The 16190-nt window shown below is 50.2% G+C and overlaps 1 protein-coding gene across 1 annotated transcript in view; it reads left to right on the forward strand.

Annotated features, from left to right (window-relative positions):
• Positions 1 to 2928: 2928 nt before the first annotated feature.
• The window catches only part of olfm3a (olfactomedin 3a), a 65244-nt gene continuing 51982 nt past the window's right edge, over positions 2929 to 16190 (forward strand). Inside the window, exon 1 of the mRNA XM_063065086.1 lies at positions 2929 to 3051. Coding sequence (XP_062921156.1) covers positions 2974 to 3051 — 78 coding nt within the window. The 5' untranslated portion in view covers positions 2929 to 2973. The remainder of the gene's footprint in view (positions 3052 to 16190) is intronic.

Raw genomic sequence — 16190 nt, forward strand, 5'->3', positions numbered from 1 at the left:
TCGTCAGCATGGCTTTGTCAAGGGCAGGTCGTGCCTTACGAGCCCAATTGAATTTTTGGAGGATATGGCTAAACACGTTGATGAAGGAAGAGCAGTAGATGTAGTGTATATGGATTTCAGCAAGGCATTTGATAAGGTACCCCATCGAAGGCTTATTGAGTAAAGTAAGGAGACATGAGATCCAAGGGGACATTGCTTTGTGGATCCAGAACTGGCTTGCCCACCGAAGGCAAAGAGTGGTTATAGACAGGTCATATTCTGCATGGAGGCCTGTCACCAGTGGTGTGCCTCAGGGATCTGTTCTGGGACCCTTACTCTACGTGATTTTTATAAATGACCTGGATGAGGAAGTGGAGGGATGGGTTAGTAAGTTTGCTTATGACACAAAGGTTGGGGGTGTTGTGGATAGTGTGGAGGGTTGTCAGAGGTTACAGCGAGACATTGATAGGATGCAAAACTGGGCTGAGAAGTGGCAGGTGGAGTTCAGTCCAAATACGTGTGAAGTGGTTCATTTTGGTTGGTCAAATATGATGGCAGAATATAGTATTAATTGTAAGACTCTTGGCAGTGTGGAGGATCAGAGGGATCTTGGGGTACGAGTCCATAGGACATTCAAAGCAGCTGCACAGGTTGACTCTGTGGTTAAGAAGGCATACGGTGTATTGGCCTTCATCAATCGTGGAATTGAACTTAGGAGCCGAGAGGTAATGTTGCAGTTATATAGGTCCCTGGTCAGACCCCACTTGGAGTACTGTGCTCACATATAGGAAGGATGTGGAAGCCATAGAAAGGGTGCAGAGGAGATTTATAAAGATGTTGCCTGGATTGGGGAGCATGCCTTATGTTGAGTGAACTCGGCCTTTTCTCCTTGGAGCGACAGAGGATGAGAGGTGACCTGATAGAGGTGTATAAGATGATGAGAGGCATTGATCGTGTGGATAGTCAGAGGCTTTTTCCCAGGGCTGAAATGGTTGCTACAAGAGGACACAGGTTTAAGGTGCTGAGGGAGTTGGTACAGAGGCGATGTCAGGGGTAAGTTTTTTACACAGAGAGTGGTGAGTACACGGCATGGGCTGCCGGCAACAGTGATGGAGGCGGATATGTTAAGGTCTTTTAAGATGCTTTCAGATAGGTGCATAGGCATCCGTTAGTCTCATGAGACCTTGGATTTGTGCCTTGGAAGGTTTCCAGAGTACAGGCCTGGGCAAGGTTGTTTAGAAGACCAGCTGTTGCCCATGCTGCAAGTCTCCCCTCTCCACGACACTGATGTTGTCCAAGGGAAGGGCATTAGGACCCATACAGCTTGGGTAATGTGTGGTTAAGTGCCTTGCTCAAGGACACAACACATTGTCTCAGCCAAGGCTCGAACCAGCGACCTTCAAATCACTAGACGAATGCCTTAACCACTTGGCCACATGCCAACACATAGGTACATGGAGCTTAGAAAAATAGAGGGCTATGGGTAAGCCTAGTAATTTCTAAGGTAGGGACAAGTTCGGCACAACTTTGTGGGCTGAAGGGCCTGTATTGTGCTGTAGGTTTTCTATGTTTCTATGTTTCTAGATGCTGCCTGGCCTGCTGAGTTCTTTCAGCATTTTGTCTGTGTGAGTGTATTATCCAGGCTAGGGGATCATATCGTTACAATGGGAGAGAAAAGGAATCTTGAGGGGCACCATTTTCACAAAGAAGTTGGTCTGTTTCTGGAATGAGGTCCAGAGGAATGGTAGCGGTATGTACGTTCAGACAGGTACATGGATAGGACAGGTTCAGAGGGGATTTGGCACAAATGCAGGCAAATGGGACTGGCTCAGGCATGCATAGATAACATGGCCGGAGGAGGTGTTTTCCATACTGTACAAGTGTGTGACTCTGTTACTCTGTGAGTGGAGCCACAGGAGAGGGGCAAAATCTTCTGTAAATATTTTTGATTTGTATTTATGTTGGGGAAGGTCACAAAACTCGGGAATTCAGGGGACAGGGATGTTTTCGTAAACCAGATGCTTAATGTGTGGCTAAATCCCTGGAGTCAGACCAAAGGTATCGGAAGATCTTGTGGGGCTTTGGTAGAGATATACGAATCATCTTCCGCAATGGCTATGGTGCTGAAGACCAGAGCGTGGCTAACATCATGTCTTTATTTAAGAAAGGCTGCAAGGACAAGCCAGGAAGGAAAAGAATTGGGGAAAGTTACTGGATTCTGAGGGACAGGATCTACCGTATTTGCATAGATCAGAACTGATCAGGGACAGTCACAGCTTTATTCTCTGGATTAGAGGGTATGATTAGAGGAGAGGGTGAACAAACTTGGGTTGTCTTGACGGTTGAGGGGAGACCTGATCAGTCTGTCGAACTATGAGGGTACAGATAGATGGTGTAGACAATGAGAGACTTACATCATAGGGAAATGCCAAATACAAGAGGGCATAGCTTTAACGTGAGAGGGAGAAAGTTTTTTCTTGTATGGGCGCCTGGATCGGGCAGTCGGGGGAGTGGGTGATATACAGGCAGGGGAGATTGTTAGATGCGGCAAATTTGCCAGGGAGCCAGATGCAGAAAGAGGGGGTTTTCCGAGTGTGCGGACAGCGGATTATCGGGGGGTATCATGTAATAAGGAGACGGAAACTGCGTGCAGTGCAGCGGACAGCAGACTGCCCATCAGGGTGAGTGTCCGCAAGGAGAGAGGCCGATCGCCCCTGCATCCACAGCAGTGCCTCGCAGTCACATCCGCCGCGAGGTCCCGGGAGATGTGTCCGAGGGGCCCTCTCCCTACCGGAGACTGCATTGTCTAGTTGGAGGGAGGTTGGACACTGCGTGTTCCGGCTGCTGGGAGGGAGAGGGCTGCAGGTGCCGTTGGAGGGTGGGAGGAGAGGAGGGGAGGGCGGACGCAGCGGCGGCCGGAGTTGACCACCGGCCACGGGCAGACGGAAACCGAGCGTGGCTGGCTGTCGGCGCGGCGCCAGGGCCAGGCTGGCGATGGCGATGGGGATGTGGACGCGTTGCGGCTGCGGACCGCTGCTGTTGTTGCTGCTACTGGGACAGGACAGTTCGTGGGTAAGTGAGAGATCGGGGGAGCGGCGTGTAGGGAGCTGCCTTCGATTCCAGAGCCCCTGCAAAGGCATTCTGACCGGCCGCACAGGACGTGGATGTGTAGGGGGCGGGGGGTTCACTGTGTGTCCACATATATATGTGTGTGTGTGTGTGTGTGTGTGTGTGTGTGTGGGTGGTATGTCAATGTGAATCTGTGTTCTTGTCTGTGAGTGCCTATGCGTATATGTGTGCAAGTGAAAATGCGTGAATGTGTTTCCGAGAGTGTATTGTGTTGGGGGAGTGTGTTTGTATGTTCCTGTGTGTGGGGTATGGGGATAGTGTGTATGTGTATGTGTGCGAGTTTGTTTATGGAGAGTATGTTTCTGTGTGTGTGAGTGTGTGTGTGAGTCTGTGATGTGTTTCTGTGTGTGTGAATGTGTGCGAATGTGTGCTTTGTGTTTCTCTGTACTCGTCTCTTTCTGCCTCTTTCTCAATGTGTACGTGTCTGTTTCTTTCCCGATATCTATGTTTATCTCTCCCCTTGTCACTCCCATTCCCTCTCTCTCACTCCCTGTCACTCTGTTCTCCATCTGCGTCTCTCTCCTTCTCACTTTGCTCTCCATCTGTCTCTCCTTGTCTGCTCTCTATCTTGCTCACCCTCCCTGTCTGTGTTCCATGGCCTCTCTCTCTCTGTCACCCTGCTCTCCATCCCTCCCTCCCTCTCTCCCTCTTTCCGTCACCCTGCTCTCCATCCCTCCCTCCCTCCCTCTCTCCCCCTCACCCCCTCCATGTCACCCTGCTCTCCCTCCCTCCCTCTCTCCCTCTCTCTCTCTCCCTCCATGTCACTCTGCTCTCCATCCCTCCCTCCCTCTCTCTCTCTCTCGCTGACACTCTGATCTCCATCTCTCTCTCCCTGTCACTCTGATCTCCATCTCTCTCTCCCTGTCACTCTGATCTCCAACACTCTCTCCCTGTCACTCTGATCTCCATCTCTCTCTCCCTGTCACTCGGATCTCCATCTCTCTCTTCCTGTCACTCTGATCTCCATCTCTCTCTCCCTGTCACACTGATCTCCATCTCTCTCTCTCTGTCACTGATCTCCAACACTCTCTCCCTGTCACTCTGATCTCCATCTCTCTCTCCCAGTCACACTGATCTTCAACACTCTCTCCCTGTCACTCTGATCTCCATGTCTCTCTCCCTGTCACTCTGATCTCCATCTCTCTCTCCCTGATACTTTCACCTGCATCTCTCTCTCCCTGTCACTCTGATCTCCATCTCTCTCTCCCTGTCACTCTGGTCTTCATCTCTCTCCCTGTCACTCTGATCTCCATCTCTCTCTCCCTGTCACTCTGATCTCCATCCCTTTCTCACTGTCACTCTGATCTCCAACACGTCTGCCTGACACTCTGATCTCCAACACACTCTCTCCCTGTCACTCTGATCTCCATCTCTGTATCCCTGTCACTCTGACCTCCAACAATCTTTCCCTGTCACTGTGATCTCCAATACTCTCTCACTGTCACTCTGATCTCCATCTCTCTCTCTCCCTGTCACTTTCATCTCCATCTCTCTCCCCCTGTCACTCTGATCTCCAACACTCTCTCCCTGTCACTCAGATCTCCAACACTCACTCCCTGTCACTTTGATCTCCATGTCTCTCTCCCTGACACTCTGATCTCCATCTCTCTCTCCCAGTCACTCTGATCTCCATCTGTCTCTCCCTGTCACTCGAATCTCCATCTCTGTCCCTGTCACTCTGATCTCCAACACTCTCTCCCTGTCACTCTGATCTCCATCTCTCTCTCCCTGTCACACTGATCTCCATCTCTCTCTCCCTGTTTCTCTGATCTCCATCCCTCTCCCTGACACTCTGATCTCCATATGTCTCTCCCTGTCACTCTAATCTCCAAAACACTCTCTCAGTCACTCTGATCTCTAACACTCTCTCCCTTTCAATCTGATCTCCAACACCTTCTCCCTGTCACTCTGATCTCCAAGACTCTCTCCCTGTCACTCTGATCTCCAAGACTCTCTCCCTGTCACTCTGATCTCCAACACTCTCTCCCTGTCACTCTGATCTCCATCTCTCTCTCCATCCCTATGATCTCCAACACTCTCTCCCTGTCACTCTGATCTCCATGTCTCTCTCGCTGTCACTGTGATCTCCATCTCTCTCTCCCTGAAACTTTAACCTGCAGCTCTCTCTCCAAGTCACTCTGATCTCCATCTCGCTCTCCCTGTCACTCTGATCTCCAACACTCTTTCCCTGTCACTGTGATCTCCAACACTCTCTCACTGTCACTTTGATCTCCAACACGTCTCCCTGTTACTCTGATCTCCATCTCTCTCTCCCTGTCACTCTGATCTCCAACACTCTCTCCCTGTCACTCTGATCTCCATGTCACTCTCCCTGTCACTGTGATCTCCATCTCTCTCTCCCTGTCACTCTGATCTCCATCTCTCTCTCCCTGTCACTCTGATCTCCATCTCTCTCTCCCTGTCACTCTGATCTCCATCCCTTTCTCACTGTCACTCTGATCTCCAACACGTCTGCCTGTCACTCTTATCTCCAACACACTCTCTCCCTGTCACTCTGATCTCCAACACTCTTTCCCTGTCACTGTGATCTCCAACACTCTCTCACTGTCACTCTGATCTCCATCTCTCTCTCTCCCTGTCACTTTGATCTCCATCTCTCTCTCCCTGTCACTCAGATCTCCAACACTCTCTCCCTGTCACTCTGATCTCCATGTCTCTCTCCCTGTCACTCTGATCTCCATGTCTCTCTCCCTGTCACTGTGATCTCCATCTCTCTCTCACTGATACTTTCACCTGCATCTCTCTCTCCCTGTCACTCTGATCTCCATCTCTCTCTCCCTGTCACTCTGGTCTCCATCTCTCTCCCTGTCACTCTGATCTCCATCTGTCTCTCCCCCTGTCACTGTGAACTCCATCTCTCTCCCCCTGTTACTCTGATCTCCAGCACTCTCTCCGTCACTCAGATCTCCAACACTAACTCCCTGTCACTCTGATCTCCATGTCTCTCTCCCTGACACTCTGATCTCCATCTCTCTCTCCCTGTCACTCTGATCTCCATCCCTTTCTCACTGTCACTCTGATCTCCAACACGTCTCCCTGTCACTCTGATCTCCATCTCTCTCTCCCTGTCACTCTCATCTCCATCTCACTCTCCCTGTCACTCTGATCTCCATCCCGCTCTCACTATCACTATGATCTCCAACACTTTCTCCCTGTCACTCTGGTCTCTAACACTCTCTCCCTGTCACTCTGATCTCCAACACTCTCTCCCTGTCCCTCTGATCTCCATTTCTCTCTCCCTGTCACTCTGATCTCCATCTCTCTCTCCCTGTCACTCTGATCTCCATAGCTCTCTCCCTGTCACTCTGATCTCCATCTGTCTCTCCCTGTCACTCTAATCTCCAAAACACTCTCTCCTTGACACTCTGATCTCCAACAGTCTCTCCCTTTCACTCTGATCTCCATCTCTCTCTCGCTGTCACTCTGATCTCCATCTCTCTCTCTCACTGTCACTCGGATCTCCAACACTCTGTCCCTGTCACTCTGATCTCCATCTCTCTCTCTCCCTGTCACTCTGATCTCCATCTCTCTCTCCCTGTCACTCTGATCTCCAACACTCTCTCCCTGTCACTGTGATCTCCAACAATCTCTCACTATCACTCTGATCTCCATCTCTCTCTCTCCCTGTCACTTTGATCTCCATCTCTCTCTCCCTGTCACTCTGATCTCCAACACTCTCTCCCTGTCACTCTGATCTCCAACACTCTCTCCCTATCACTCTGAACTCCATCTCTCTCTCCCTGTCACTCTGATCTCCAACACTCTCTCCCTGTCACTCTGATCTCCATGTCTCTCTCCCTGTCACCGTGATCTCCATCTCTCTCTCCCTGATACTTTAACCTGCAGCTCTCTCTCCCTGTCACTCTGATCTCCATCTCTCTCTCCCTGTCACTCTGATCTCCAACACTCTCTCCCTGTCACTCTGATCTCCATTTCGCTCTACCTGTCACTCTGATCGCCATCTCTCTCTCTGTCACTCTGATCTCCATCTCTCTCTCCCAGTCACACTGATCTCCAACACTCTCTCCCTGTCACTCTGATCTCTGTCTCTCTTTCCGTCACTCATGTCCAACTCTCTCTCCCTGTCACTCTGATCTCCAACACTCTCTCCCTGTCACTGTGATCTCCATCTCTCTCCCTGTCACTCTGATCTCCATCCCTTTCACACTGTCACTCTGATCTCCAACACGTCTCCCTGTCACTCTGATTTCCAACACTCTATCCCTGTCACTCTGATCTCCATCTCTGTCTCCCTGTCAATCTGATCTCCAACACTCTTTCCCTGTCACTCTGATCTCCATTGCTCTCTCCCTGTCACTCTGATCTCCATAGCTCTCTCCCTGTCACTCTGATCTCCATCTGTCTCTCTCTGTCACTCTAATCTCCAAAACACTCTCTCAGACACTCTGATCTCTAACATCCTCTCCCGTTCAATCTGATCTCCAACACTCTCTCCCTGACACTCTAATCTCCATCTCTGTCCCTGTCACTCTGATCTCCAACACTCTCTCCCTGTCACTCTGATCTCCAACACTCTCTCCCTGTCACTCTGATCTCCATCTCTCTCTCCCTGTCACTCTGATCTCCAGAGCTCTCTCCCTTGTCACTCGAATGTCCATCTGTGTCCCTGTCACTCTGATCTCCAAAACACTCTCTCCCTTTCAATCTGATCTCCAACACTCTCTCCCTTTCACTCTGATCAACAACACTCTCTCCTGTCACTCTGATCTCCATCTCTCTCTCCCTGTCACTCTGATCTCCAACACTCTTTCCCTGTCACTCTGATCTCCCACACTCTCTCCCTGTCACTCTGATCTCCATCTCTCTGCATCTGTCATTCTGATCTCCAACACTCTCACCCTGTCACTCTGATCTCCATCTCTCTCTCCCTGTCACTCTGATCTCCATCTCTCTCTCCCTGTCACTCTGATCTCCAACACTCTCTCCCTGTCACTGATCTCCAACGACTCTCCCTGTCACTCTGAACTCCATCTCTTTCCATCTGTCATTCTGATCTCCAACACTCTCACCCTGTCACTCTGATCCCATCTCTCTCTCCTGTCACTCTGATCTCCATCTCTCTCTCCCTGTCATCTTCTCTCCCTGTCACTCTGATCTCCATCTCTCTCCATCTGAAACTCGGATCTCGAACACTCTATCCCTGTCACTCTGATCTCCATCTCTCTCCCTGTCACTCTGATCTCCAGAGCTATCTCCCTGTCACTCTGATCTCCATCTGTCTCTCCCTGTCACTATAATCTCCAAAACACTCTCTCCCTGCCACTCTGATCTCCAACACTCTTTCCCTGTCACTCTGATCTCCCACACTCTCCCCCTGTCACTCTGAACTCCATCTCTCTGCATCTGTCATTCTGATCTCCAACACTCTCACCCTGTCACTCTGATCTCCATCTCTCTCTCCCTATCCCTCTGATCTCCATCTCTCTCTCCCTGTCACTCTGATCTCCAACACTCTCTCCCTGTCACTCTGAACTCCATCTCTTTCCATCTGTCATTCTGATCTCCAACACTCTCACCCTGTCACTCTGATCACCATCTCTCTCTCCGTCACTCTGATCTCCATCTCTCTCTCCCTGTCACTCTGATCTCCATCTCTCTCCATCTGAAACTCTGATCTCCAACACTCTATCCCTGTCACTGTGATCTCCATCTCTCTCCCTGTCACTCTGATCTCCAGAGGTATCTCCCTGTCACTCTGATCTCCATCTGTCACTCCCTGTCACTATAATCTCCAAAACACTCTCTCCCTGCCACTCTGATCTCCAACACTCTTTCCCTGTCACTATGATCTCCAACACTCTCTCCCTGTCACTCTGATCTCCAACTCTCTCTCCCTGTCACTCTGATCTCCAGCACTCTCTCCCTGTGACTCTGATCTTCAACACTCTCTCCCTGTCACTCTGATCTCCAACACTTTCTCCCTGTCCCTCTGATCTCCAACACTCTCTCCCTCTCACTCTGATCTCCATCTCTCTCTCCCAGTCACGCTGATCTCCAACACTCTCACCCCGTGACTCTGATCTCCAACACTCTCTCCCTGTCACTCTGATCTCCAGCTCTCTCTCCCTGTCACTCTGAACTCCATCTGTCTCCATCTATCATTGCTGATCTCCAACACTCTTTCCCTGTCACTCTGATCTCCCACACTCTCTCCCTGTCACTCTGAACTCCATCTCTCTGCATCTGTCATTCTGATCTCCAACACGCTCACCCTGTCATTCTGATCTCCATCTCTCTCTCCCTATCCCTCTGATCTCCATCTCTCTCTCCCTGTCACTCTGATCTCCAACACTCTCTCCCTGTCACTCTGAACTCCATCTCCTTCCATCTGTCATTCTGATCTCCAACACTCTATCCCTGTCACTCTGATCTCCATCTCTCTCCCTGTCACTCTGATCTCCCACACTCTCTCCCTGTCACTCTGATCTCCATCTCTCTCTCCCAGTCACGCTGATCTCCAGCTCTCTTTCCCCGTGACTCTGATCTCCAACACTCTCTCCCTGTCACTCTGATCTCCAGCTCTCTCTCCCTGTCACTCTGAACTCCATCTCTCTCCATCTTTCATTGCTGATCTCCAACACTCTTTCCCTGTCACTCTGATCTCCCACACTCTCTCCCTGTCACTCTGATCTACATCTCTCTCTCCGAGCCACTCTGATCTCCAACCCTCTCTCCCTGTCACTCTGATCTCCATCTCTCCGTCCCTGTCACTCTGATCTCCATCTCTCTCTCCCTGTCACTCTGATCTCCAATACTCTTTCCCTGTCACTCTGTTCCCTATCTCTCTCTCTCTCCCTCTCACTCTGATCTACAACACTCTCTTCATCATTCTGATCTCCAACACTCTCTCCCTCTCACTCTGATCTCCATCTCTCTCTCCCTGTCACGCTGAGCTCCAACACTCTCTCCCCGTGACTCTGATTTCCAGCACTCTCTCCCTGTCACTGTGATCTCCATAGCTCTCTCCCTGTCACTCTGATCTCCATCTGTCTCTCCCTGTCACTCTAAACTCCAAAACACTCTCTCCCTGCCACTCTGATCTCCAACACTCTTTCCCTGTCACTCTGATCTCCAACACTCTCTCCCTGTCACTCTGATCTCCATCTCTCTCTCCCTGTTACTCTGATCTCCAGCACTCTCTCCCTGTGACTCTGATCTTCAACACTCTCTCTCTGTCACTCTGATCTCCAACACTTTCTCCCTGTCCCTCTGATCTCCAACACTCTCTCCCTGTCACTCTGATCTCCATCTCTCTCTCCCAGTCACGCTGATCTCCAACACTCTCTCCCCGTGACTCTGATCTCCAACACTTTCTCCCTGTCACTCTGATCTCCAGCTCTCTCTCCCGGTCACTCTGAACTCCATCTCTCTCCATCTATCATTGCTGATCTCCAACACTCTTTCCCTGTCACTCTGATCTCCCACACTCTCTCCCTGTCACTCTGATCTCCATCTCTCTCTCCGAGCCACTCTGATCTCCAAAATTCTCTCCGTCACTCTGACCTCCAACGCTCTCTCCCTGTCATCCTGATCTCCAACACCCTCTCCCTGTCACTCTGATCTCCATCTCTCTCCCTGTCACTCTGATCTCCATCTCTCTCTCCCTGTCACGCTGATCTCCAACACTCTCTCCCCGTGACTCTGATCTCCAGCACTCTCTCCCTGTCACTCTGATCTCCATCTCTCTCTCCCTGTCACTCTGAACTCCATCTCTCTACATCTGTCATTCTGATCTCCTACCCTCTCTCCCTGTCACTCTGATCTCAATCTCTCCCTCCCTGTCACTCTGATCTCCCACACTCTCTCCGTCATTCTGATCTCCAACACTCTCTCTCACTCACTCTGATCAAAAACACTCTCTCGCTGTCACTCTGATCTCCATCTCGCTCTCCCTGTCACTCTGATCTCCATCTCTCTCTCCCTGTCACTCTGATCTCCAACACTCTCTCCCTGTCACTCTGAACTCCATCTCTTTCCATCTGTCATTCTGATCTCCAACACTCTCTCCCTGTCACTCTTGTCTCCATGTCTCTCCCTGTCACTCTGCTCTCCATCTCTCTCTCTCCCTGTCACTCTGATCTCCAACACTCTCTCCCTGTCACTCTGATCTCCATCTCTCTCTCCGTCACTCTGATCTCCATCTCTCTCCATCTGTCACTCTGTTCTCCAACACTCTCTCCCTGTCACTCTGATCTCCATCTCTCTCTCCCTGTCACTTTGATCTCCAACATTCTATCCTTGTCACTCTGATCTGCAACACTCTCTCCCTGTCACTCTGTTCTCCATCTCTCTCTCCCTGTCACTCTGATCTCCAACACTTTCTCCCTGTCATTCTGATCTCCAACGCTCTCCCCCTGTCACTCTGATCTCCATCTCTCTCTCCCTGTCACTCTGATCTCCAGCACTCTCTCCCTGTGACTCTGATCTTCAACACTCTCTCCCTGTCACTCTTATCTCCAACACTTTCTCCCTGTCCGTCTGATCTCCAGCACTCTCTCCCTGTCACTCTGATCTCCATCTCTCTCTCCCAGTCACGCTGATCTACACCACTCTCTCCCCGTGACTCTGATCTCCAACACTCTCTCCCTGTCACTCTGATCTCCAGCTCTCTCTCCCTTCACTCTGATCTCCATCCCTCTCTCCCTGTCACTCTGATCTCCAACACCCTCTCCCTGTCACTGTAATCTCAATCTCTCTCTACGTCACTCTGATCTCCATCTCACTCTCCCAGTCACGCTGATCTCCAACACTCTCTCCCCGTGACTCTGATCTCCAGCACTCTTTCCTTGTCACTGTGATCTCCATCTCTCTCTTCCTGTCACTCTGAACTCCATCTCTCTCCATCTGTCATTCTGATCTCCAACACTCTCTCTCTGTCACTCTGATCTCCATCTCTCTCTCCCAGTCACGCTGATCTCCAACACTCTCTCCCCGTGACTCTGACCTCCAACGCTCTCTCCCTGTCATCCTGATCTCCATCTCTCTCTCCCTTCACTCTGATCTCCATCCCTCTCTCCCTGTCACTCTGATCTCCAACACTCTCTCCCTCTCACTCTGATCAACAACACTCTCTCCCTGTCACTCTGATCTCCATCTCTCTCTCCCTGTCACTCTGATCTCCATCTCTCTCTCCCTGTCACTCTGATCTCCAACACTCTCTCCCTGTCACTCTGAACTCCATCTCTTTCCATCTGTCATTCTGATCTCCAACACTCTCACCCTGTCACTCTGATCTCCATCTCTCTCTGCCTATCCCTCTGATCTTCATCTCTCTCTCCCTGTCACTCTGATCTCCAACACTCTCTCCCTGTCACTCTGAACTCCATCTCTTTCCATCTGTCATTCTGATCTCCAACACTCTCACCCTGTCACTCTGATCACCATCTCTCTCCCTGTCACTCTGATCTCCATCTCTCTCCATCTGAACCTCTGATCTCCAACACCTTCTCCCTGTCACTCTGATCTCTTTCTCTCTCCCTGTCACTCTGATCTCCATCTCTCTCTCCCTGTCACTCTGATCTCCAACACACTCTCCTTGTCACTCTGATCTCCAACACTCTCTCCCTGTCACTCTGTTCTCCATCTCTCTCTCCCTGTCACTCTGATCTCCAACACTTTCTCCCTGTCACTCTGATCTCCAACGCTCTCCCCTGTCACTCTGATCTCCATCTCTCTCTACATGTCACTCTGATCTCCATCTCTCTCTCCCTGTCACTCTCATCTCCATCCCTCTCTCCCTGTCACTCTGATCTCCGTCTCTCTCTCCCTGTCACTGTGATCTCCAACGCTCTCCCCCTCACTCTGATCTCCAACAAACTTTCCCTGTCACTCTGATCTCCAACACTCTCTCCCTGTCACTCTGATCTCCATCTCTCTCTCCCTGTCACTCTGATCTCCAGCACTCTCTCCCTGTGACTCTGATCTTCAACACTCTCTCCCTGTCACTCTTATCTCCAACACTTTCTCCCTGTCCGTCTGATCTCCAGCACTCTCTCCCAGTCACTCTGATCTCCATCTCTCTCCCAGTCACACTGATCTCCAACACTCTCTCCCCGTGACTCTGACCTCCAACACTCTTTCCCTGTCACTCTGATCTCCAGCTCTCTCTCCCTGTCACTCTGAACTCCATCTCTTTCCATCTGTCATTCTGATCTCCAACACTCTTTCCCTGTCACTCTGATCTCCATTTCTCTCTCCTAGCCACTCTGATCTCCAACATTCTCTCCCTGTCACTCTGATCTCCAACACTCTCTCCCTGTCATCCTGATCTCCATCTCTCTCTCCCTTCACTCTGATCTCCATCCCTCTCTCCCTGTCACTCTGATCTCCAACACCCTCTCCGTCACTCTGATCTCCATCTCTCTCTCCCTGTCACTCTGATCTCCATCTCTCTCTCCCCGTCAGTCTGAACTCCATCTCTCTCCATCTGTCATTCTGATCTCCAACACTCTCTCCCTGTCACTCTGATCTCCATCTCTCTCTCCCTGTCACTCTGATCTCCATCTCTCTCTCCCTGTCACTCTGATCTCCAACACTCTCTCCCTGTCACTCTGATCTTCATCTCTCTCTTCCTGTCACTCTGATCTCCAACACTCTTTCCCTGTCACTCTGTTCTCTATCTCTCTCTCTCTCTGTCACTCTGATCTCCAACACTCTCTCCCTCTCACTCTGATCTACAACACTCTCTCCCTATCACTCTGATCTCCATCTCTCTCTCCCTGTCACTCTGATCTTCAACACTCTCTCCTTATCACTCTGATCTCCAACACTCTCTCCCTCTCACTCTGATCTACAACACCCTGTGACTCTGATCTCCAACACTCTCTCCCTGTCACTCTGATCTCCATCTCTCTCTTCTTGTCACTCTGATCTCCAACACTCTCTCCCTGTCACTCTGATCTCCAACACTCTCTCCCTGTCACTCTGATCTCCAACACTCTCTCCCTGTCATTCTGATCTCCAACACTTTCTCCCTGTCCCTATGATATCCAACACTCTCTCCCTGGCACTCTGTTCTCCAAGACTTTCTCCCTGTCACTCTGATCTCGATCTCTCTCTCCCTGTCACTCTGATCTCCATCTCTCTCTCCCTGTCACTCTGATCTCCATCTCTCTCTCCCCGTCACTCTGAACTCCATCTCTCTCCATCTGTCATTCTGATCTCCAACACTCTCTCCCTGTCACTCTGATCTCCATCTCTCTCTCCCTGTCACTCTGATCTCCATCTCTCTCTCCCTGTCACTCTGATCTCCAACACTCTCTCCCTGTCACTCTGATCTCCAACACTCTCTCCCTGTCACTGTGATCTCCAACACTCTCTCCCTGTCATTCTGATCTCCAACACTTTCTCCCTGTCCCTCTGATATCCAACACTCTCTCCCTGGCACTCTGTTCTCCAAGACTTTCTCCCTGTCACTCTGATCTCGATCTCTCTCTCCCTGTCACTCTGATCTCCATCTCTCTCTCCCTGTCACTCTAATCTCCAACACTCTCTCCCTGTCACTCTGAACTCTATCTCTTTCCATCTGTCATTCTGATCTCCAACACTCTCATCCCGTCACTCTGATCTCCATCTCTCTCTCCGTCACTCTGATCTCCATCTCTCTCTCCGTCACTCTGATCTCCATCTCTCCCTCCCTGTCACTCATCTTTCCCATCTCTCTGTCACTCCGCTTTCTTTCCCTGTTATACTGCTGTTCCTCGCCCCTCTCTCTCCCTGTCACTCTGCACTGCATCTCTCTCTCCTTGAATAACTTTATCGTCTTGCAAAGGGTCCCTGGTGAAAATGTTTCAGTTAATGAGTGTGGATTAATCACAGGTCTTTTTCTCTGGAATGAAAGGGAAGTTTACGCTGCATGGGGAGGGATGCTGACTAAATGAGTCACTGGGCTGACCAAGGGAGTGGTCCTGTGCCCAGGCAGCATCTTACAGGTCCTGTGATCTGTGTGATTTGACCTCAGAACTGGAATGAAAGGCAGAGAGCTTGAATGTTTAAATATTTAATGACTGTGATTCCACCTCGTTAATGCTGATTGGGATTTCAGAATCATTGATTTTACCATCCATTGGCTGTCTTATTCTGTTACAGTCGAATCAATTGCAATTTTGTGAACAATGGTAATATATCAAAGCATGATGTTAACTGCAGAGAACCACTCAGCACACTGAGTCAGTTGACACCTTTGACATCAATCTTACACTGATCTCATTTCACTCCCAACAGCCCTGGGCAGATTCCACCCCTCACCCACACATTGGTGACAATTTACAGCAGCCAATTAACCCAGTGACCCACATGTCTTTGGGATGTGGGAGGGCACCAGGGCACCTGGGGGAAACCGCCATGGACACAGAGTGAACATGCATACTCCACACGGACAGCACCAGAGTTCAGGATTGATCCCAGATCTGTGTAACTGTTAAACACAAAAACAAAAGAAATAGAAGCAGGAGTCGGCCATCTGACCCATCGAGCCTGCTCCACCATTCAATAACATCATGGCTAATCTGGCCATGGACTCACCTCCACCTACCTGCCTTTTTCACAGAACCCTTAATTCCCCTACTATGCAAAAATCTGCCCAAACTTGTCCTAAATATATTTACTGAGGTAGCTTCCACTGCTTCATTGGGCAGAGAATTCCACAGATTTACCACTCCGTGGGAAAAGCAGTTCCTCCTCATCTCCATCCTAAATCTACTCCCCTGAATCTTGAGGCTATGTCCCACAGTTCTAGTCTCACCTACCAGTGCAAGCAACTTTCCTGCCTCTATTATTATATGTCCTTCTCATAATGTTATGTTTCTAGAAACATAGAAAATAGGTGCAGGAGTAGGCTATTCGGCCGTTCGAGCCTGCACCGCTATTCAGTATGATCATGGCTGATCATCCAACTCAGAACCCTGTACCTGCCTTCTCTCCATACCCCCGATCCCTTCAGCCATAAGGGCCCTATCTAACTCCCTCTTAAATATAGCTAATGAACTGGCCTCAACTGTTTCCTGTGGCAGAGAATTCCACAAATTCATCACTCTCTGTGT

This window comes from Mobula hypostoma, chromosome 12 (assembly GCF_963921235.1).
Source record: "Mobula hypostoma chromosome 12, sMobHyp1.1, whole genome shotgun sequence".
In the NCBI taxonomy this organism is placed as follows: Eukaryota; Metazoa; Chordata; class Chondrichthyes; order Myliobatiformes; family Myliobatidae; genus Mobula; species Mobula hypostoma.